Source organism: Gobius niger (genome assembly GCF_951799975.1).
Source record: "Gobius niger genome assembly, chromosome: 14".
NCBI lineage: Eukaryota > Metazoa > Chordata > Actinopteri > Gobiiformes > Gobiidae > Gobius > Gobius niger.
Genome location: NC_136865.1, coordinates 14,526,238 through 14,548,721, shown reverse-complemented (window position 1 = coordinate 14,548,721; position 22,484 = coordinate 14,526,238). Strand labels below are relative to the sequence as shown.

Sequence of the window (22,484 nt, the reverse complement as noted above, 5' to 3'; positions counted from 1 at the left end):
CCACTGTGGTAAGCCAAACATGAAAGTATTTTCTCTCCTGTTTGGCCTTTTTAAACTGAAAAGTCAGTCGCAAATTAGTTCACACTTACTGTATATCTCACTGGTTTTGGAGAATACTGTATGTTTCTATGTTGCTTTAAACAAAGACTACTTTATTTCTGACTCTTAACTTTACCATAGCAACTGAATGGACTCTTTTGTTTTTGCATCTGTGTCCCTTCTTCTATTATGATAAGCATAACAGATTTTGGGATGGACTGTTATAAATTGAACTTTACCATACAGATCTTCCATGTTGGTATAAGCAAATGTTGTCCATAGACATTAGCTGAAAACAATATGAAAAAAGTAGAGAGAACAGACAGGACAATCACGAGCGATAAGTACTCGGACAAAATAACATGTTTTCAATGTCAAATATAGAAGCGGCGAAAATTAAAGCGCAGTGATCTCTGTCCTTATTTTCATCACCATGGAAACAACTCCCAATCTCGCCTGTACAAAACTATCTGTACATCTCCACTCAATTCAACTCTCCTGAAATCATGTTTATAGGCTGAGAATACTTGCCCCTAGACTCATCACGATTTCTCCCATGTCCTCCTAATTTTCAGACGGATTTCGAGAAGGACGTGGATTTAGCGTGTCAAACAGGTGAGCACACTTTGATTGCATTAGTATTTTTGTCTTTGCCTCAACTGGCCACACAATACCTTCGGAATTTATAGCGGCGCATGACAGCCGATGATTTGTTAAGACTCCCACCGGTGGAACACAAATTAGTATGCCTTATTGATCGCACATATTCTGCCAAATAGCCGGCCCACGGGGACGCAGTGTTTGGATGAGTCTGTGGTTAATTGCGCATGGTAATAGTCCTATGAAACGTGATGCGTGTGTGTGTGTGTGTGTGTGTGTGTATGCGTGTGTGAATGGGCATGTCAAGGATTTTTGTATACTTTAAAAAAATACTAACACGGTCACTTTTCTCCGCTCCACCCTTCCAGAGAGAGGACACCCATGTAAGTTTTCCACTTGTAACTTGTAACTCAAACCTGCTCCATTTCAACCTAATGTCTTTCTGCATGTGTGAATGGAATTAGGGTAGAGCAGTGGTTTTCAAACTCTTCACACCGAGTACAAGGTATGAGCGGGCCAAGCTCAAGGTCAAATCATGAGTAAAAAAAAAGTTTTAACTCAATTGGATTACATTATACCCAAACAATGCGTAAATGTGCAACAGTTTGAAAACCACTGAGAGCTAGTTTTGCAAAGTGGATTAGTTAACACATTGAGTGCCAAAAATAGAAAAAAACAAGTTTTTGCTGTGGGGGTTTTTAAATTAGGAAACTAGACTCTAATACACCTTATATGTGATTTTGTTAGCTCTGTGATGAACAGAAATGCAATAAATGACGATCAAAAATTTGTGAAAGTCACGATCTGGACATTTTATATTATATTAGAGGCGTTTCTTTTCTTTTCTTTTTTTATGGACCAGCTGTAAAGTCGACACTTCTCTCTCGCTCTCTGGAGTGCGTTTGACAAAGCATAGCAGCGTCCCATAGAAAGATCGAACATTTCTCAGAGTTTTTGAATGGTCAAAATCGGTTCAAGGCTGAGAAACTTCCGGGTCTTCAGTCCGAGAACCAGGCTGTTTAAATGCACATGTGATAAAAATTGATCGATAACACACAGTGTTTCAAAACGTGTCAAGAATGAAAATTGAACTTGAAATGGAGATATTTAGGCATTTGTCGCTTCCCATAACGTTAGTGTTTGTCCAGAGAGGATAGAGGAGGAGAGAGTTGGAGAGAGGAGTTAATCAGAAATGAGAGTGTTGCATAAAACACTAATTATTAAAAAAATCAGAGATTTTGATCAAAACTAGCCTCTGTTTAGGTTAAATTTCTCAGGAAACGCACATAGAATTAAACTGTTTTCACCTACGGAGAGCTTAGAGTCTCGTCTTTCAAACCAGGGTGTGTCCATAGCTATAACATAGAATGCGCTGTGGTGCTACAAATATCATGAAAAATGGTCTGGACTGTTGGCACGCTACAGCTAAATCCCCAAAAGAGAGCGGTCCTCAATGTGTTAACTGCGTTTATGACCACACTATGTAAGGTGTTTGTATGAAACAGTTACGTAACTCGCAAACTTGGAACTATTCACTACGTTTTTCTGTCTCTCATCAATCTGGTCATCAAATCTTTATTCAAAACGCTAAATAGCAGAAAGATGTGAAATGCCGTAGCATATTGTCTTTGGGATGTCACTTATAATTGAAAAATCCAAAACATCTTTGCAAAATTGGATCTGGAATCACACAGCCTGGGTGGCGGTCTCAACGGGCATTTTTCTGACCAAAAGGTAATTAAAAAACAGAACGCTGTGATTTGCAAACTTGATTAAATATTTTAAAAAAACATTAAAAGTAAATCGCAAACAACGAAAGGGAATATTCTTTTCTTTTGCTCAAGCTGGGACAGGTACAGATGTGCCTAACCACTGTGCTTTGTTTTTGTTTGCGTTTAGACTTGGCTTTTATTTTATTTTTTACCAAGTTGCTACGCTTTTCTCCCCCAAGCTTTTGCTCTCCCAAGTAGACCTGCTTGTCTGCTTAAAGCTTGATCATTCCTCAAATGAAAGAAAGCGCACAGCATTAAACTTTTAGATTTTACCTTCGGCAAAATGCACGATATAGCCACTATTTTCATTGGCTTTTTATTAAAGCTGATACGTTCCACTGTTTCATTATGAATATTTATTTGCCTATTGCTTTGAGACTCTCCGACCAAATAAAACCCTTCATCAGCAACAGTGCAGACAATGCTCTACTGACTTCCAATATCTTTTGCTGCAAAGTTGTATTGATATATAAAGGACTGTACATGATTCTCAGGCTTTAGACTCTATATTTGCCAATATTCATTTAGATTCCTTTTCTTCAAAAATCCATTTGCGGAACACTGCTCAACCTTTTATCATCATACTGTATTTCCTTTTTTTCCCCCTCTGCCTATCTTCTCTCTCGCCATGTTTCTTCCCCTTTACTTTCTCCCTAGTCATTTTCAAAGAGGTGAACACTTGTAACCCAGCCACCATCACCGGGACCCTCTCGCGCATCTCCCTGGATGATGAGGATGATCCCAAGCTGGCAGCCCATCAGGAGGGCGTCAACTTCAGCTCACTACCTGGCAACATACCTCCTCCCAACCTCATAGTGCAGGTACTACCACACTGCCTTGTCAGACACAAACAAATAACACATTACTGAGGTGAATAGTTTTCCAGCCTAAGGTGCTGCAGCAGCGCGGGCTATCTTTGTCTGCATTTTTCTGGGAGCAACTTCAGGGCTGATCTGATTCCTCCCAATAACATGCAGAACAATTGCAATGAAACATCTGTCAAACATCTGTCAAACATCTGCCAGTGTTTTGGCTACTGCAGTCTGTTCATTTGTCTTCTGTGATTTTGTTTTTGTTCATCTGCTTCTTCTTGTTCTTTAAACTGCCAATCACCTTTTCTGCATTTTTCTTTGTTTATTTTTTTTATTTTCATTCTTTGTGGAAACATGTTCAATAAATCAAGTACAACAGCCTGTATTTTAACATCCTGCATTTTATAAAACATTGGATTCGTTTTTCATAAATCATAAAGTGTAATACTTTGCAGCTCTTAAGCTCTTGTGTTGTGTGCTGCAGGTTCCACCTTTAGGAGGTCTGAACGAGCTGAGTGAGACTCCTTTGAAGAAGGAGGTGAATGTGGACCAGCAGAGGCAGGGGCAGCAGCACACTGGAGCTCCCATTTATCTGTGCACCGAGAGTGGCCTGGGCTGGGCTCGACCGCCAAACTCCTCCAACACGTCCCAAGACGGGAGTGCGGGGAGTGGGGGCAGTGGTGGGAGTGCAGGCAGTGCCGCGGGCAGTGGAAGCACTGGTGGAGGAGAAGGGGACTATATGGTGTTACCGCGCAGGACAGTTAGTCTCAAGCCTCCTGGGTCCTCCTCCCAAGGAGGAGGCCTGGGACTTGGGGGCGAGGACAAGCCCCTTAATATTACAGTGGAGGACCCGCCTTTTCCCCCACCCCCTTCACCCCTGACCCTCCACCCTGCAGAAAGCGAGGCCTACCCCGCAGACTTTGTGCCGTCCAGCATGGGGGACATGAACATTACTATGAACCTCAACCGCTCATATGGGACCATCAAAACAATGCCTCACAACCATGGGCACATGATGGCCCAGGGTGGACTGGTGCATCCCCACACTGGACACTTACACCCCCATGGACACTCCCTGCAGCTGAAGCCGGGACAGAGACCATCCGTCAGACACATCCTCACGGGTGGAAACGCAGTAGAGAGAACCCGGACCCTGCCTCGTAACCTTGGCAGCACAAATGGCAACAGCAACATCTCTGCAGGATCCCTAGAGGTGGGTAAAGATCAAGGAGTCCTATCTGCTGACTCTTTTAAAACATGGGATGCTTAACAAAAAGCTGCATACGTTCACAATAATACAAATCGTGCAGCGTTTTTAAGCAGTTGTACTTCACACAGCATTCGCTTGTTCAAATGAGTTTTATTTTTTCATCTCTCTAGTGAACTGGCTAATACGAAATGCAATTTACAATACAAAACCAAATCAGCTCTGAGAAACACCATATTCATTTCACCTTCTTTGAATTGGTTGGTTTATTTGGTTGTGACAGTGCATGTTAATGAACACTCCACATGTTGCAGAAAAGTACACTTACAGTTTGGGGATTAGGTCTAAATGTAGTTTAAACCTGTGGTTAGTGATTAGGGTCAACGTTACACTGAAAACAAAGCAGAAAAAGCTGTTGGGGGGATGCAATAGGTGATACTTACTGCCTGAGAGGCCATCTGAGTTATTTTCATAGTGGCAGACGGCCCCCTCTTAGGTCACTGTGTGAGTGTGTGGAACAGTCTCTCCTGCCCATACAAGGCGGCACAACAGATGGAAGGGGACTCTCCGGATCAGAGGAACTACCCCTGCTGGATGCCTTTGAACCCACCTTTACCAAAGTGCGCATACACACAAACGCGATATAATGCAGGCAGTGGCATGGCGGCCCCATTCCATTTCTCATTCTTACCCATAGTCCGTTCTGTGCCCTTCGGCTAGGGCTAAAATTACACCCTTATTAATTGTGACAATGACACTATTCGAGGCACTTTTGAAACCACTAGCATGTCATTACAGCATAATTCAATAATACAATGTCTGCAATAGTTAGTTAAAAGAATACATGAGTGCTTGTGCTGGCCAACCATGGATCAATAATGCCTAACTACCAAACACGCTGTTGTAGGGTTGTAGAGTATTGTGCTTGTGTGGTCCCGTGGTTTTAAAATATTATATGGTAAAAGTGTATTTACATGTTGAGCACAATGTTTGTAATTTTACCCATTTTAGAATGCCACATCCACAGTTCAGTTCAGTTGGCTTTTTTGTGATTTCTACCACATGCGAAGCAAATACAGTGAACTTACATGACATTAGTTCCGAGCCGTGGGGTGTCCAGATCATTGTTGAGCCAAAACACAACAGCCGTACACAATCCATTGAGAAGAGTGGTAGTCCAGCTTGACATAAAAGAGCGCACAAAAGCCTCTCCAAGTAGGGATTGGGTGAGCCACTAGCTCTGCTGTTGACACTCCACCGGTTTTTGTCATCCTGCTTGTAGAGATCAGACCTCAGCCCTATAACTCGCATGCTGTCTTCCCCTGTCGACAGTGACTATTGCCACTGGGTTGAGTTATGCACACACAGGTATATCCTGCAATAAAACTGTGTCAGATTGTTGATTAGAGCAATGAAAGATGTTTCTGCTAATTGATTTAGCAGTTTATTGAATAAATAACATTAAAAAATATCATCAGATAAGCATGGAGTGTACTCATGAATACAGAAATCAGCAAAGAGACCAACGGAGCCTAATTTACTGCCTTCACTTACACTGTTTGAACATTCTCGATCTGGAAAGAGATATCATGAGTGCGCAGCTCCCAAGATTTAATCACACTCCCCAAGTCAAACGCGGAGTAACTCATAATTTAGAGTCACACAAGAGTAGCCTCCTGCTCGCGTTGATGTTTGAGTTTGAGACATCATAATAGGAACCTAGACAAACTCGTCTTTTATTTATGTGTTTATTGAATACGATGATCCGTTTTTGATTGATAATGTTGTAACAAATGGGGCTTGATGATTTAGAGCACAATTTTTTGGAAAGCTAATTTATTATGGACAGAGAGGTGGAAGCACATGCTTATGCTCCATAAATATATTACCCAAATGTATTTAAAAAAATATATATCTATATATATATATTTTATGACTGAGATATTAAAGAAACAAAGGACCAATAACGTCATTCTTATGGGAGGGACACACAGGGGTTAATTGAGTTACTGCAGGAGAAATCTTTAAGTGTCACAAAGACAGTGAAGTCGTCGTGATATACAGTGTCTTCCTCATTCATTTTGTGTAATCGTAACGCTTAATGGTCAGAGCCATTTGTCTTAATCAAACATACGTCCAGTACAAGCGGAGATAATTGTATTTGCCTTCATAAACTCCGTTGCTAATCGACAGAGCAGGAAGTTGAGGCACTGACTTTGCTATCGCTTTATTGTCAGACCGAAACCTTGGCCGCCATTGTCTCAGATCAGTTGCTCCGGCCTTTCACAAAATAAATGCAGCTTTTAACTAACAGTGGAGAGTGGCTGCGCTGTGTGCCAGATTTGCATTTGGCAGAGATCAGCCCAGCAGGAAGGCAGACGCACAATACCACACAATGCAGTGTCGGGGACAGATGAGTTGGAAATGTCTGCTGCAGCTAAATTGGCAGCTTGTGTGTTTTAGTGCTGAATGCTACAGAGGCACTTAAGAGCAGAGAGCTGAGTCCAAACAACATTACAGGAAAAAGACTGCGGATGTTGTTCTGTTAATCAGAATGTTCCAACCAAAGTCTTAGCAAAAGTGGATGATTCATGCTGGTGTTTTAATGATTGTGTTTGGGAGGATTCGAGGCGAGAAATTATGATTTCATTTTAATTCTGGGTTATTCCACTCCACTAATCTCATTACACTGAAATAGGGTGAATAATTTGCGTTTTGGTTTTGACATTTGTACGAATGATATCTTTATCACTGTGAGCAGCCAGTGTTATTTGAGCTCTCCTTGGTTTTACTGGAGGGTGTGTGGGTCTAACACAGTGCACTTGTGGCTGAGGGCTGGTCATTGATGCTGTCTTCTCTCCTCCTGCCCCTCCTCTTCCAGAGGAAAAGAGTACGGTATTCCGAGCTGGATTTCGAGGTAAGATGTCGGACATTCCCCCCCTCCGTCAGCCTATCTCTGCTTTCATGTGCTTCTGCCAGGACCTCAATAACACATAGAGGAGCAAAAAGCATCGCTAAACCCTCCCCACCCCCACCTGCTCTGACATTTAAGCTATTTATATTCACACAGTTTGCTGTTTCTCCAACAACATATTTATTTCTTCAAACTGGTAAACTGTAGATATGCTATGATGACTCTACCTTTGAAGAAACAGCAAAGTCGAGTGCTTCTTATGTCAATAGATTGTGTTCTGGGTCGACACGTTTTGTATATGGATGTAGTAGTTTTAGTTGACTTATATATATATTTGTATAAATGGTGTGTAGAATGGTCCTGTGTGAGTATGCCGGTGCAGGCCTGTCCGATAGTCTGTTAATGTCCACTTTTATAGTCTGTTATGTCACTGTTAAAGCGCACAATTGAGACACATCCAAATAATATTCCCGATAATGGCTGGGGCATGACACTTCCTCTCAGTGCATATAATGACAGTTTGCAACTAGGCTAGCATGAAGTACACTTCATCAAAAAAAAAAAAAAAGGATTTTGTCAAGTCTGTCAGGCTGCATTATTTCAGTTCCTTTAAAGCACTTTTTTTTTGTTTAAATTGGTGACTCTTTGCGTAATTTTTATACATTATATATATTTTCTGCATATTCATTTCCGAACTGTGTAGCGGTGCATCAGAGGCACCATCACCATCTCCTTCCAGAGTGGGCTCAAATAGCTCTCTACTTTTTTTTTTCTTTTTTCATTTTACAAAACTGCCAAGTCAATGCAGTTTGAATGAAAAGGAGCAGAGAGAAGAGCGATCATATATCGGCCCCTCTTTGTTCAACTTTACAATCAGTTTACAAGAGGGTTTTTTTAACGACATTCACAATTACTATCACGCAAGTTCCAGAAAATGGGAGAAAGTTGAGCAGAATTAAGTTCAAGTTGTCGCTGGTCAATTCAGGTTACTCATGTGGCTCCTTATAAAAATGAATTGCTCATCCCTGATCACACAGACTCATTCAAAACCCTGTCTGATTGATCTGTTATTGTATATTTTGGTTGGTTATTTAGTATTGTTCTGATGATCACAAACAAGAAAAGCTTATCCAATGTGCTAATCCTCTGATGCAGCATGTGACCAGCACTAATAGTTTATTCTCCCTAATCTTAAAGTATCCAAGTTGAAGTAATTGGAGCCCTGACCTCTTGAGTGTGCACGTGTGTGCACTGACATTTCTCCCGCTGTAACTGTCACCTCTGCCAGTGCCCTTGTAGATTATCTGAGGAGGAGCACGGCACCGAATACACTGGATTAAAGACCTCACCGCCTTTCTGAGTAGACATTCACGAAGCACGAGAAGCACTTTTGTATAATATCTTTGTCTTGGGACAGGAGTTAAACCCTGTCCATCTGCTGGACATGGATCGGATGAGACAGAATCCTGACTTAACAAAACCAGCGCTGAGCAGAGACCACTTTGTAACAAAGGCGTTTCTGTCAGTCACGCTCTCCACATTTTCCCACTTAGCCGACTGTTGCACTCCCATTTGCTAAATCCCTGAAAACCAAGGAAGCAACATGATGTATGAGCATGAGCCAGCATCGATCTGTATGTGTTTCCCCCGCTAACCTTTCCCATGTCTGGTTTCATCGCAGTACCTCAACTCTATCCCCCCATGCCTTGCCCCTAGTAGTTAGAGCCACCTTTCAGGTTTCTTTCTTTCTTTTTCTTTCTTTTTTTTTTTTTTGTCTTTGGTTTATTTTTTTGCTATCCCTTCCTTTCTTTCCCTTTCAGAAAGTGATGCACACTCGCAAAAGACACTCTGAGCTGTACCATGAGCTCAACCACTCGTCCAAGTTCCACACCATAGACAGGTATAGCAGGGACCCGGCCATGTCCACTTTTAAGGTAAGAATAACTAACTGGAGGATGGAATGCCACAGTCCTCAGGCACTAAAATATTTCAGTCCACACCAAATCTTTCTATACCATATAATAACTGATACGAACGATAATACTTGGTCATATCTGTGTTTCTGTTGCACTATTCATTGCCACAGACATTGTACGTTTGAAGTATCCAAACTTTTTTTCTTTCTCTATGTAAACACCATCTGAAAATGTGTCATGTTCATTATTCAGTTCCTCCAGGATGTAAGATAAGATATGTGAAGGCATCTTGTGTACATTGAATTAAAAAAGTACTAATGAAAGCTTATATGAGGATTTATGTAACCTTACGTATCAAAAGAAATGAATCAGAAGGCATTTTCAAGAGCAAAAAGCATTGATGAATTTACATTTTTTTTTGGCATAGTTCTGGGTTAGTTTGAGATTTAAAAAAAATAAATAGCAGTTCAGATATTCCAGTGTGAGAAAACTCATTTCACAATATGTTATGCATATTTATAAACTATGCCAAATATGCATGTTGACGAATTAACAGTGAAACAGGGAGAAATTTGGACATAAGTATAATAAACGTTAACTCTATATCTCAAAATCCTGGACATGACCCCACACATTGTATGTTGTCACTGTTTTTAAATGTCTGATTTCACATGAGCTAAGTCTGTATGTGTTTGTGACTGACTGACTGACTGACTGAGGCTCTGAAGAAAACCTTCATCCGCAGACAGAGTAAAGACTCTGACCTTCAGCAACACTCGCTCAGTCAGTCTTCATCTGAGTGCTGGTTTAGCTGGTCTTGATGACCGTTCTTTCCACTGGCATCAGCAGCATGCAGTTTCACGTGTAATGTTCATATCCAGTGAAGAGACAGACTGAGAGGCTTTCTAAATACCAGCCCATATTCTCCCATCCTGTTCACTCACTGACACGTTGCCATCTCCCAAGCCAGAGCAGTCACAGTTCAGCATCTTGATCCGAACTTCTATCGTGAAGCAAAAGGAGGAAGTACAGGAAGAACAAAGCGAAAACAGAGCGAGCTTGTTCAATGAAGTCACAGATAATATATACCCGGTTGCCAAATTTGTGAAGAAGTACTTTAATAATACCTTCTTTTTCTTTTCTTTTTTTTGCCAAATTCAAACTCAATGTAGGCACATTTAAACAAATAGAGACAGAAATGATCCCATTTCCCTTCACTCCAGGAGCACATCTAAAGTCATTGTGCAGGATGTAAGTAGGCGGTTCAGTCGTCTCTGAATAATGGCAGGGATAATGCTCTCAATGTCAGGCCTTTGACAGAAGCCAGTGGAAGTTCAAGCCGACTCTTGTCAACATGTCTGGAGTCACCCTCGCAGACGCGCTGCTGCTGCTGCTGACTCCACACTCATTATGGAGATGAGACGTAGCCTTGTGTTTGCGCTGCACTGTGAGCAATCAGAGCCCAAACATGTTTGTCTGCCCATTCTTCTGAGAGCGCGTGTGTGGGTTATGTTTGAATGTCACTCACTGCATCATGCCTTTAAGTCCACAATGTGTGCAGGGGCCCAGAACGGCATGGGTAATAGCATAATTGTATCGTAATTACTCAATTAATGTGTTCTGTGCCACATGACAGATACTGACTGAGAGTGCAACACCGGCTTTGATTTATAATAGAACTTAATTTCAGGAATGAATAACATTTAATGGAGAGTTAACAATGCAGGGGATTCCACACCGCTTGTTTTATCTTCATATCAACACCAGCAATATTGCCTTGTAATGAGAGAATCAATATGTACGAACTAGTAGGTATGTACAACAACAAAAAAGAAAGATCGATTAATATATAAAAAATAATGATTAAAATAATTCTAAATGTAACTCTTCGACATCTGTAGAAAATTCTGTGATGACAATATTTTTTCTAACATGCTTCATAACCATAGTCGTTGTAACTGCTCCTCATAAACTCCTTTTTAACCACAGTTAAACTTACAGGTGCCCCCTCCCCCACCCCCGAGGCACAACACCGAGCCGTCACTAGTGCGCAGAACTTCTCTTGTTTACAAAGAGAGTCAACGTAAGGCACAATCAACTCTGTGACGTGACCAAACATCAGTCCCTCTAGTGGTGTGGTGCAGTAGTGCTTTAGATTATCATTGTGCTTGAGCCAGACCTCCTTCATCCATCAGCCCCATACAAGTATTAGAAGCCTACATACTGGGTGATACGGACTGGAACCTACATGACATGGTTTGATGTCTTTTATCTTTTAAAAAACACAAAGTTGGCTTTTATTTGTTGTGGAATGAATTGCAACCATATGAGTGAGGTTGCAGTCCAAACTCTTGTCCATTTTAGTGCCTGAATTAAACCCTGAGCTAAATGCCATAACGTGTACTAAATCAATTCATAAAGCCACCTAACCAAACCATAAATAAGTCATAAACTTCCAAAATACCTCATAAAGAATGGGCACTAAAAAGGACAAAAAATGTTAAGTTTGGCCTTTTGGGCTAACTGTTTATTCTGCTCCAAAGGTAAGAACAAAGTACATTCTGTGCACATTGTGTTGTGTTAGATGAGTGGATATCAGAGTTTTCATGAAAGGTCAATTTTTTTGCGGTAAAACTGTCAAATCATTTCCATGAATAATTTTGTGTCAATTTATTTGTTAATCCATCCATTTGCCTTTCCTTTTCCTCCATACGGTTCTCCTATATCTGCAGCATCTCACAAAAGAGATGTTTAAGACAATGCATTTACAGCTTCTGAAATGTGTTTACCTCAGTCCAATTAGAGGTGCTTTTCTGTGTGCAAACTTTAGCAACTCGATTGTATATAGAGATTACATTGATTAACATGTAAGTGGTTTTCACAAGTGGTGCAACGCTTGCGTAAACAACCACATTCACACAACTGCAGGCACTAATCCAACATGTTGCCGAATGTCGGCTTCTTTTCTTTCTTTTGTTGCGAATATGTATTAAAAGCTAAAATTGCGGACATCATGTGCTATTGCAAGCGCCTGTTATCAAGAATGAAACACATTATTTTTGAATTTGTGGTGGGTCATTGCCAAAGATGAAGGATTAGTTTAATAAAAAATAGAAAGACTACAAACATGGTTATGTGTAGACTTGTTGGATGGCTTATATTGGCACAAATATTTGGTGCCACTGACACACTCCACTTGGTTGTAGTTAAGCTGCAGATATGAGCAATGCCTGACTGCAAACAGACCATTTAACTCAGGGATCATTGAGAGTATACATGACCTTTAAAATATATTACAGGTAAACACACATAAAGGTCAGTTACATGCTTAAGAAAGGTCATTTGTTTTGCTGATTATAAGTAAAGGTGCATTGTCTCTATACAGTGTTCCTATATATCAGGAATAAAGTTGATTTTACTGATTTATTTTTCCTGCATGTCCACATATGAGGATGCGGTGGTTGTTCGTGTCGTAGTTTGAAACCGCTCTGCGCGTGTGTGTCACTATGAGTTACTTAATCCCTGTATAATGTTAAGACGCGGCGTGCCCCCTCGCAAACCCCAGCATGCCACCACAGTTTTACCACCATTGTTTCCTTCCCTCCCCACAGGAATACGTTTAAGTTAAGTTCTTGAAGTGAGCAAACCGCACACATTTGCATCCAGCGCCCAGCGATGCAGCGCTTACACCCCTCCGAGTGGGAAGCAGGAAAATGTTTGTGGAATACATACATAGTTTAAACAGTAGGATGGCGCATAATAATCTAGCGGATGCATTTTTAGCTCTCATATGGGATATTTTTGCTGGGTTAAATGAAGCATGCCTGACTTCTCTCTGCAGATAGGGGGAATGCGGTTGAGAAGACAATACTTGAATGATGTCCCTTAACTCTTAAATCAGCGCAGGAATAGAGAGTTTGTCCCCCCCCCCCCAAAAAAAAGGGTTTATTTGTATCTGTGTCGGGCTGCGTATGGTAATGTGCATTGCGTAGGCATTGTTTTCACTGAGGAGTTGTGCAGCTCACCTGTGTTTATTTTGAAAGCACGTAACTGGTGGTTTGCGTCTTGCCAACAGAGATAAAGCCAAGTCCCAACTGGAAATAGTCGTCTTGAAGTCGCCTATCTTGTTGCGTCTGTGGAACAAAAAAAGTCAAATTGCATTATCATATAAGTCGGTTATGGTTTTTTTCTTGGTCTACAATGTGTGCTATTCAGTGCGAGATCTTTACTGCAGCAATATGCACCTAATAGTACAGGAGTGGGCAGGTTTGCTTCAAAGCAGTGGCAAATACTATAGAGCAAACAAAGGGTCTGGTGACACTCTCTTACCCCCCCTATCCACATTAACCAAGTGCATTATTTCCAGTTTGGCTTTACCCAAATCAAAAAAGCTTTCTTGGCCAGTGTAAAGGTTCATCTGAATGCAAGAATGATCTGAACTTTAGTGTCACGTTGACGCCGCATTTTAATTCCATTTTTGAAACCTTTTTGTCGTGTTTTCTCCTTATTATCTTGTTTTTTGTTGTGTTTATGTAGTTTTCTTGTCTCATACAGCCCCTGGGTCACCACAAAGTCAAATACACATACACATATCAACTTTCTTTTCCCCCACATAAAAAGTTGCATAATGCACCTTTAAGTCTCCCATATATGCAACATATATGATCATTTAAATAAGATTAAATTACATAAATGGCACTGGTAGAATTTAAATGAAGTTATTACCAATCTGCTTCCCAAATGAGATCATTTCATTTGCCGTAAGTGGATGATACTCACACTGTATTTCACCCACTTAAGAGAAATTTAGCTGAGGTAATGTGTCTGCTTTCAGCGCTTGTCATGTAAAATGAAGTTGTATAATTCAAAATGACAAAGAGCCCCTTTTTTTGTTGATTCAGTGAGGGCAATTTGCCTTAACACTCTCTAACCCCTCAGGCCCTGATAGTCAATTTGCTGGCATTAGGCTAAGGGGCTTCAATTTCACATTCCAGCAATAATGCAAATTCTAGCCTCTTCTCTTCGCGTCATATCTAATTCGCACCCTCTATTTGTCCTCGCGGCTTGACATTTTCCCTCACGCTGTCTCACTTATATTCCCATTTTCTAAACTCACTCCAAAGCCCACGGTGCCGCATTCAGGGCATTAATAGAATAATTAATATCTCTCATTAGCTTATTTTTAATTATATTTCCTAGCCCCCCCCTTCCCTTCCCACAAACTCACAAAGCTATTTTTGTCCCCCCCTTCTACATAAATTGCCCATGAAGCTACCCATATTTAGCTTTAGCCCACAGTCTGTGTCTTCTAATGAGCTGATGGTGAACACGGGCAGAACAGCGGCCCGGCTCTGGCATCGTGCTACACAAGCTACACTACTCATTTAGCTCATTTAGCTCCCTTGGACCAATTAAAGTGAGGCGAAAAGGGCTGCTTGGAACTATGTTAACACTGGCCTCAGAATGCAAAGGGCCCACACAGCGGTGCAACTAGCCGACTTCTCTGATTGCTCGTTTGTTTGCAATGTGTTGCACTAATGGAATTTATTCGCCCTACATTCTCCAGAGCTGCCTCTTTGATGGGGCTTTATTATTTGCGACAGTGATTTCTTGGGGAGCTACGGGCCTAAACGTGGCTAAAGCCAAGCCACGTCCAGGCCAGTTGAGCTCTTTCATAAATGATGCAAGTCCGTAAAGCTTTCCCATACAAACTGAATGGATTGGGTGACACATTTCTGTTAGCTGTAAATGTCTAATACAAATAAGTACAGTGCATTTCTTGTCTAGTCATTGGAATTTGAAGAAGCTTTTGGAAATGTTGACCATCACAATCAACCAAAACCAAAGCCAACAATGCAAACTGGCACTGAACCATTGACACACTCTCTGTAGACTAATACATGCGTTTCCAGTGACATCACACAAAGGCTATTTTGAATACTGAAGTAGCAGCTCTGTCTGTCAAGCAACAGCAGGATTTACTAAACATCTGCTTCACTCCTCAGACTAAATTAGAATTAACAGAAAACCTTTCTCGGTGATTTTTACAGTTCCTCGTGTCAACAGAGTCTTAGTCTGAGTCAGTGTTTAAGCTGCTCAAGACGTTAACATGCAACCGGTTAGCAACTGTGAACACGATAAACACATGTGTGGCTACACTACTACAGTAACAGCTCAGCTCTGACCTCTGTCACATGTGGTATCCAAGGCTAGATGTTTGGAGTGTTGTTCAGGGCTTTCTTTTGAAGAGGTCGGAGCTGAGCTGTTGAAGCTAAATGCTAATCGGTAGCATGCTAACGTCTTGAGCAGCTTAAACACTGACTCACTGGTTTCTTCACATAAACGTGCGCTCTCTGGGGCCGTGTTTTAACTTCTTGTTGAGCAATGAATATGATTACATAAAAATGCCACTGTCAGTCAGTTGTCTTTCTTTTATATCCTGAGTAGAGATTTTGTTACATGTTGTAGTCCTACATAATTCTACTTCGGTATTCAAAATGGCCGCCATAACAACAAAAGTCACATGACTGAAAGGCATGTATTACTTTATTCCGTGATGTTGTGACCCAAAACACAATGCATGTGTTGGATACACACAATAAAAATGTTTATCCATGTGGTAACTAAGCATGAGTGTGGAAAAGGAAAGGCAGAAAACATGTAAATCCCCCAGTCATTTGCTTTGGTATCCACTCTGTTCACATCTGGTTGTGTATTATTATTTGACCTTTTTTTTTTCAGTTCACGTCTCGTCTTTTTACCTGATAATCCATTGACTTATTTTGGTTTGTTGTTCTCTTCATTTCTTTATTTTTTTGTTGTTCTTTTCTTGTTTTGGCTGACTGGGCCTCACGTTGCATGCTCCTTGTCATGTCCCAGTTTGAAAGTAGCAAGGCAGTCGGCAGAGCCCCGGGCGTCCAAATCAACGAAGGTAAAGTGAACCACGCTTTCTCAGCATGCACCTGTCCTCCCCCATCACCTACCCCAAAGATAGCCTGTCACATCTTTTCGCCCACTCGCATACATACACACATGCACACACACACACACACGCTTAATTTGGTTTTTGCCCTGCTTCCGAAAAACTGACGGGGGCTGTGAGTGGCACAGAGAACAGGGTTTTGGAGGCTCGACGTGGCATGGATGTTTGTGTTTGCCTGATATTCCCTCGCATTGGAACCCTACATGCCCTCCCCACTGCTTTCCTGTGGCGCCTTCTGTCACAAACTTTTTTTGGGACCGGGTGACACATTTCTATTGGCTCTCGGCTCCATTTTCCAGGGATTATGGGGGGGAGGGATCTATTTTCTGTTTACTATTTTTAAAGTTAGCAATTGAAACCGGCACGTGCAAGACTTCCCCCGAGGAGGATGCTCCCTTAATATATACTATAAGCCCTAAACATTGCAACCACAAATAGATAAAGTCATTCATAGGCTGGTTATGATGGTGCTCTAGTGAAGTATTCTATATTCTCATATTATCAAAAGAGTTATTGTGGTCTAATGGTGCTCTCTGACTTCCTCACATGTAACATAAGCACTGATGTTACAAATTCTGGCTCCTTCATGTGACTGGCAGCAGAAGAAAAGTGCCCACTATAAGTGTCCTCACTGTTTTATGTACCAGTTCTGAAATTACAAAAGTACTTTGGAACTTTAGAATCAATTCACACGTCACTAGAAAGACAAAAGTCAATCAAAAATGGTATGACAAATTAGTTTGAGACCACATGGAGTTCATGAGTTTGTTTGAGCGTTTTTAAGACAATAACAATGTTGACTCGTCGGAACCTAATTAGTTCGATTTGTATGTGATTTCCAGGACTTCAGGTCACTGTTATGACTAGGGATTTACACCTCCATCTTCACTCCTCCTTTTTGTTTTTGTGCAGTTTCAATGTTATTTTTTTCCTCATATGCGTAGCGCCCATCCCAAAGTCATAATGAAAGATGTGATTATTGTCTGTGTGTGGGACTGTGGCTTATATGATGCGTGAATGAATGCATATCGTTTTTGCTGTACTGGAGAGATAAAAACACCAAAAAAGAAGGAGGCGAGTGCCACTGTAAAGCTAAAGAACCTTCATCTGGATCTGAACTTCTGTGATGAATTGAAAATGTTACTCTATTATAGCACTAAATGGAATGAAACATAATAGTAAAATATTTGGAATGCTTAAAGATCCAAAGACTAGACGAAGTTGATGACGGAGGAGTTTATGACTAGGCAAAACTCTGAAACTAGTGGGAGCTGCCCTTTTTAATGCTTTGATTTGTATAATAAATTAAAATGCTGCAGCAGTCGGTCTTAACAGAATGGTGTTCTAAAGCAAATCGGCACTCTATGGATCATTACCAGACAAAACATGCAGCCCACTTTTATATGGATTTGTTCTCAGTTAAAAAAAGTGTTCAAGTAAAGTACAAATGCCCTAAAACTGTACTTGAGTAGACTTTTAAGTAAATGTGTTAGGTGGATAGCCAGAGAGATATTCGTACCTGAGTTTGAGAACAACTGCCCATCATTCATACTGTGATAAAGCAAATAATTTTAAGTTCAGTCAATATTTTGAACCAATTATTGTATAAGGTAGTTGATGTAACAGGATTTCAATGACATGCTGCGCTTTACAAGGCCCACAGGCCCACAGCTACCTGTTCTTCTGCTTTACATGTGGAAGTGGCGCCGTTGTTTTCAGGGCAAGAGTTGTCAGTGACTGTGATCCCCCCTTTTTTTTCTTTTCTTTTCCTGTTCCTCTGTCTCTCTGTCTGTCTCTCTCGTCACCGCTGCTCTTGTCCTCCTCTCCCTCCCATTTCATCACACAGAGGGAAAAGCGATGGAGCATTTCGTCTGCCGGCGGTGAAAAGAACTCATCGAGTGTAAGTAGAGGCAGAGAGAGAGAGAGAGAGAGAGAGAGAGGGGAGCGACGCGACTTGGGCTTCGGGGCATAGCAGAATGGTAGTCTAGTCTGGAGATGGCAAAAAAAAAGCAAATGGATAGACACGCAGTCGCAGCACAATCGCGTTAGCCCAAGTCTCTCAGGGATAAAGTTAGGGTTTTACGGCAGCATTACCCGCAACTCCTGCTCTACAAAATGTTCTTCGCCGGTGTTTAGCATGCAAATTGGCTCCCAGATTATGCCTTTTGTATTCATTTAGCCCAGCTGTCAGACGGTGGCACAGGCAGAATGATAATCAGGGACAATATTACCCCACAGCGGTCTAAGAGGCAAGTCAACACAATGCCGGGTAAGAGGGACTCAATGCAGTTTGTGATCAATGGATATATGTGTCATAGAGGTCTGAATATAGAAGTGAATTGTAAATGTGGTTAATCGAGAAAGTGGAGAGGACTTATCTTAATGATTTTAAATTGAGCAATAGATTGGATGCATGTCATTATAGTTCACACCTGTGGATTGGAATACCCCTGTTTACATTTTGTCTTGCTTCAGTAAATGCTTTACCAGCCGTTATCCTGAATTCATATATCTCTATACCTCAGGTGCTCATCTCTTTGAAATAAGAAGTTGTTGTTCCCACTGGTTTAGTATTCATTTGCTTTTTTTTATAAACTGATTTCACTGTATTCATAATTAATGGATGTTAACCACAGCATGTCTTTTAGGGTAAAAGGTCTATACCTCTTTATTGTTTGTTTGTTCTAGTTGTGGAATAAAATATTTTTTATTATACGGTATATTGTACGAGCAGAGGTTTGTGGGAAAAATACTTTTCTGCATTGCGCATTGCAAAGCCATTTAATTGAACTATTTATATTTCCGTGACAGTAAGGTCGCTTGTAAATTCTTCTCTGTAAAGAATAGTGACATTAGAAATGCTTCGGGAAATGACACATGAATGACCTGTTTGTGTAAAGTGAGCACGTTTATGCAAATTCAGCCGTCAGTGGACGTCAAAATGTCCACTGACGGGTGGATTAAGTTATCGACATGTCTGTCACTGTACTTGGATTGGATGTTTTAGTCAATGAGTTGGAAGCTGAAGAAATGGGCAAGTGCAAGTCGGCTGAAGTTGTAAGAGCTAGAGGGAGCTCTTGGTGGGACCGGTGTTGTACCAATGTGAAGACGAGCTTACTGCAGAACACATTTCTGTTGAAGAGTAGCTCATTCCGAGGGGATCAGAATTATGCATTTTAGAGTATTGCTGTATGAACGGGTTTACATAATGAGTAAAAAGGCACGTCTTTTTTGCATATCAAACATGTTTTAATGTGTTTTAATGGTTGTTGTCCATCTATGTGGGGGTCTACTCTGCCTGTATTTGTTGAATCATTATCTCTGTATAAAAGCTGTGTGATTTGAATAATGGCGTTTTTAGTGACTCCTCCACATGTATTTACATGCTTGGTGGGCCCATCTGCAGACATCACGGAGAGATCAGAGCCAAGGGAATTCAAACTCACTTCTAAAAAGCTATATTTGTGAAAAGAAAACACACACATCATTATTTTGTTATGACAGATATGAAACTTGAATAGTTCCATATGGGGAATATTAGTTGAACAGGACAGTTTATTTATTTAACAGTAAATCCTATTGACACAAAAAAATACAATCTATTGCCTAGTCATTTTGCAGTTTATTACACATTCTGAATGGGTATTTCCTATGTTACCGTGTTCCAAGTCCTACATAAAAAGGAAACAAATAAATAGAGGTCTTTGTGAAAAGAGTAGAGTTGGATATTCCAGAAGCAGGTGCAGCAGTCGCACAGCACAGACCGAGGGAAGCTGAGGTCATTCTGCAGTGCACTGGTGAAAGGTTGTAGGTTATAAGTCAAACCAGAAGCACAGATGAGCAGAGCAAAGGTCAAAGCATTACCAGGATATCTTAAAACTGCTGGGGTATCCACAAAGGACAGCTTGTGAGGGCTTGTAAGGGTTTTCTTTTTTCCGCAGTGCTTTTGGCTATATCAGTAAGCAGTCCTATTCTAATGCCACAAGTCTCTGCTCGACTATGGTCCTGTTTCCTTTTTTAATACACTATGCTTATGAAGTTTTAAAAATCTACGCCACAGAAATGCTAAAAGTGAAATGATTGTTGACTGTGTGTTTTGTGTTTCCTCTGCTCCAGGACAAGTCCACCCCAGAGGAGACAAGCTCATGGGACAGCTTCAAGACTATGACTCCTGAGCTGACCATCGTGCCTGGGGAGCAGAAAGACCGCATGGAACTGCACAATAAAAACTGGGACTCCTCCTCCGCCAACACACCGGACTCCTCTGAGGGAGACTTCCAGACTGAAGTCTGACTCTCTCTGTTCATGTCTCACTGAACACTAGATCGCGCCTAAACCCAGCCACACACAGCAGATCTATGTACAAGTCCATGAGTGTGTGCACTCTCACAGTGCTCCTGTGTCCCGCTTTGTCAGATTCCATATTGTATTGGTTTACTGCTGCAGTGGACAGACACCAGAAGACTGTTCTTCTATATTTTTCACAAAGACTATCAAAAAGAAAGAACAGAGACTTGGTACGTCTGTGAGTGACAAACATTTTTAAATGAACTTAAAGTATAAAAAAAAAGACTTTATTTCTGAAGAAAAATGTCTTGATTTTATTCTGAAGAAAAAAAAAAAAGAAAATATCTTTCAATTGTTTGATGATTTGGAAAAAAGAATGCTATTTCTGCACCATTCTTTTTCTAACAATGGGAAAGATCTCTGAGATTTCTCAGTCTTTTAGTTTCATAGCCCCGCTTTAGTTTTTCATCTCATGGACAGATGACAAAAAACCTTACATTTTCACTGTTTCCTTTTGTTCTTGTTCCATCTGAAGGGATGAGGATGGAGGATGTGGAATAGCTGCTCACTCATACGTGCCATCCTTTTTGCTTTTTACAGGCTCCAGCTCTACTCTCCAATCCATCCAGTCCCCTCGCATCTTTGTGTCAACACTGTGCTCCCACTCTGTGTACTTTTGTGATTTAGTTCAAAATGCCCCCCAATGCTTTGAAACTTTTGATGAAAAAATAATACGACTGATACAAATGAGTTGAGCTGTGCAAGAAGGAAGATGAATTATTTCAGTTGTGCTGCCTTTCATTTTTATAACACTCTTTTGGGTGCAAGAGAAAGTTCCTGGGGAACTTGAATGATGATGTAGGATGCCTTCCACACATCCATAAGAGCTTGCTTTAGAAGTAACGTGTGCTGCATGTAGACTCTGGTAAGGCTGTTGAAGGTTTGGGATTGGTCTGCTTTACTTGCTACTTTGAGCCTTTAATCGGCACCATCTGAATCCATTTCAGTCGTCCGCTGTGGGACGATTACCAGAGTCATTGCAGATCAAATATATATTCTCCAAGCTATGTTTGTATTTCGAAAAAAAAAAAAAAAAAAAGTTTTCTTTAAAAGCTACACTCAACTGCTACTTCTTATTGGCTATGGTTTAGTTACCAAGGGGCTTTGTTTTTGGCTTCTTTCAGTTTGATTTGTTTGAACCCATACCAGCGGTGGTTAGAGCCAATCACGTTGCAGTATTTCCATGAGAAGGTGGGTTTTACATTTACTGATAACACTTTTAACCATACTTTTTAACAAGAGGATGCCGAAGGAACACAAGGCTTGCAGCTACACACTTAAAAGCATAAGAGTTCGGTATATTTGTTGAAAAATGGACTGGACTGTAAAGTCTCAAATCTTAATCTTTAGTTTTGATTACACTCACTGAAATACATTTAGTCATTTTGAGGGGCTCCATCATATACCATGTACACGCCTCAAACAGATACTCAAGTTTGATTACCTTATTATTCTCTCTGGCAGCTTCTATTACTCCATATTGGAAAGTGAAATGACTGTGGTTCAATAGTGTATTAGTCTACAGTGTATAGTGTACACCCCAAAGAAGCCATATGTTTGATAAGAAAAAAAGTAACTGGAGCAAATATGAACTGATCATAATGGCATTAATATAATAACCTAACCGGGACTTGGATTTATAAAAACAAGCTTTTGTTCTTGGGAGAACTTGAGGTCACCAAACATATTATGAATGAATTAGAGAGACATATTCCATGGGTCATGTCTATAAATGGTGTAGCCACAATGTTTGAATCACTGGCAACATTAAAACATCCCACTAAAACTTCTGTACTGTACTAAAGACTTTGGAAGAGAAATAAAGATAATTCAACTATAAGCCAACAATAATAATACAAATAATAAATCATACAGCAATTTTAAAGCTGAAAATT

The 22,484-nt window shown here is 40.7% G+C and overlaps 1 protein-coding gene across 1 annotated transcript in view; it reads left to right on the top strand.

Moving 5' to 3' along the window:
- The window catches only part of adgrb2 (adhesion G protein-coupled receptor B2), a 232,919-nt gene extending 211,313 nt beyond the window's left edge, over nt 1-21,606 (top strand). The window contains exons 29-36 of the mRNA XM_079571360.1: nt 615-654; nt 1,008-1,022; nt 3,069-3,232; nt 3,708-4,436; nt 7,312-7,347; nt 9,165-9,278; nt 18,089-18,142; nt 20,359-21,606. Coding sequence (XP_079427486.1) covers nt 615-654; nt 1,008-1,022; nt 3,069-3,232; nt 3,708-4,436; nt 7,312-7,347; nt 9,165-9,278; nt 18,089-18,142; nt 20,359-20,535 — 1,329 coding nt within the window. The 3' untranslated portion in view covers nt 20,536-21,606. The remainder of the gene's footprint in view (nt 1-614; nt 655-1,007; nt 1,023-3,068; nt 3,233-3,707; nt 4,437-7,311; nt 7,348-9,164; nt 9,279-18,088; nt 18,143-20,358) is intronic.
- The last annotated feature ends 878 nt before the right edge of the window (nt 21,607-22,484 follow it).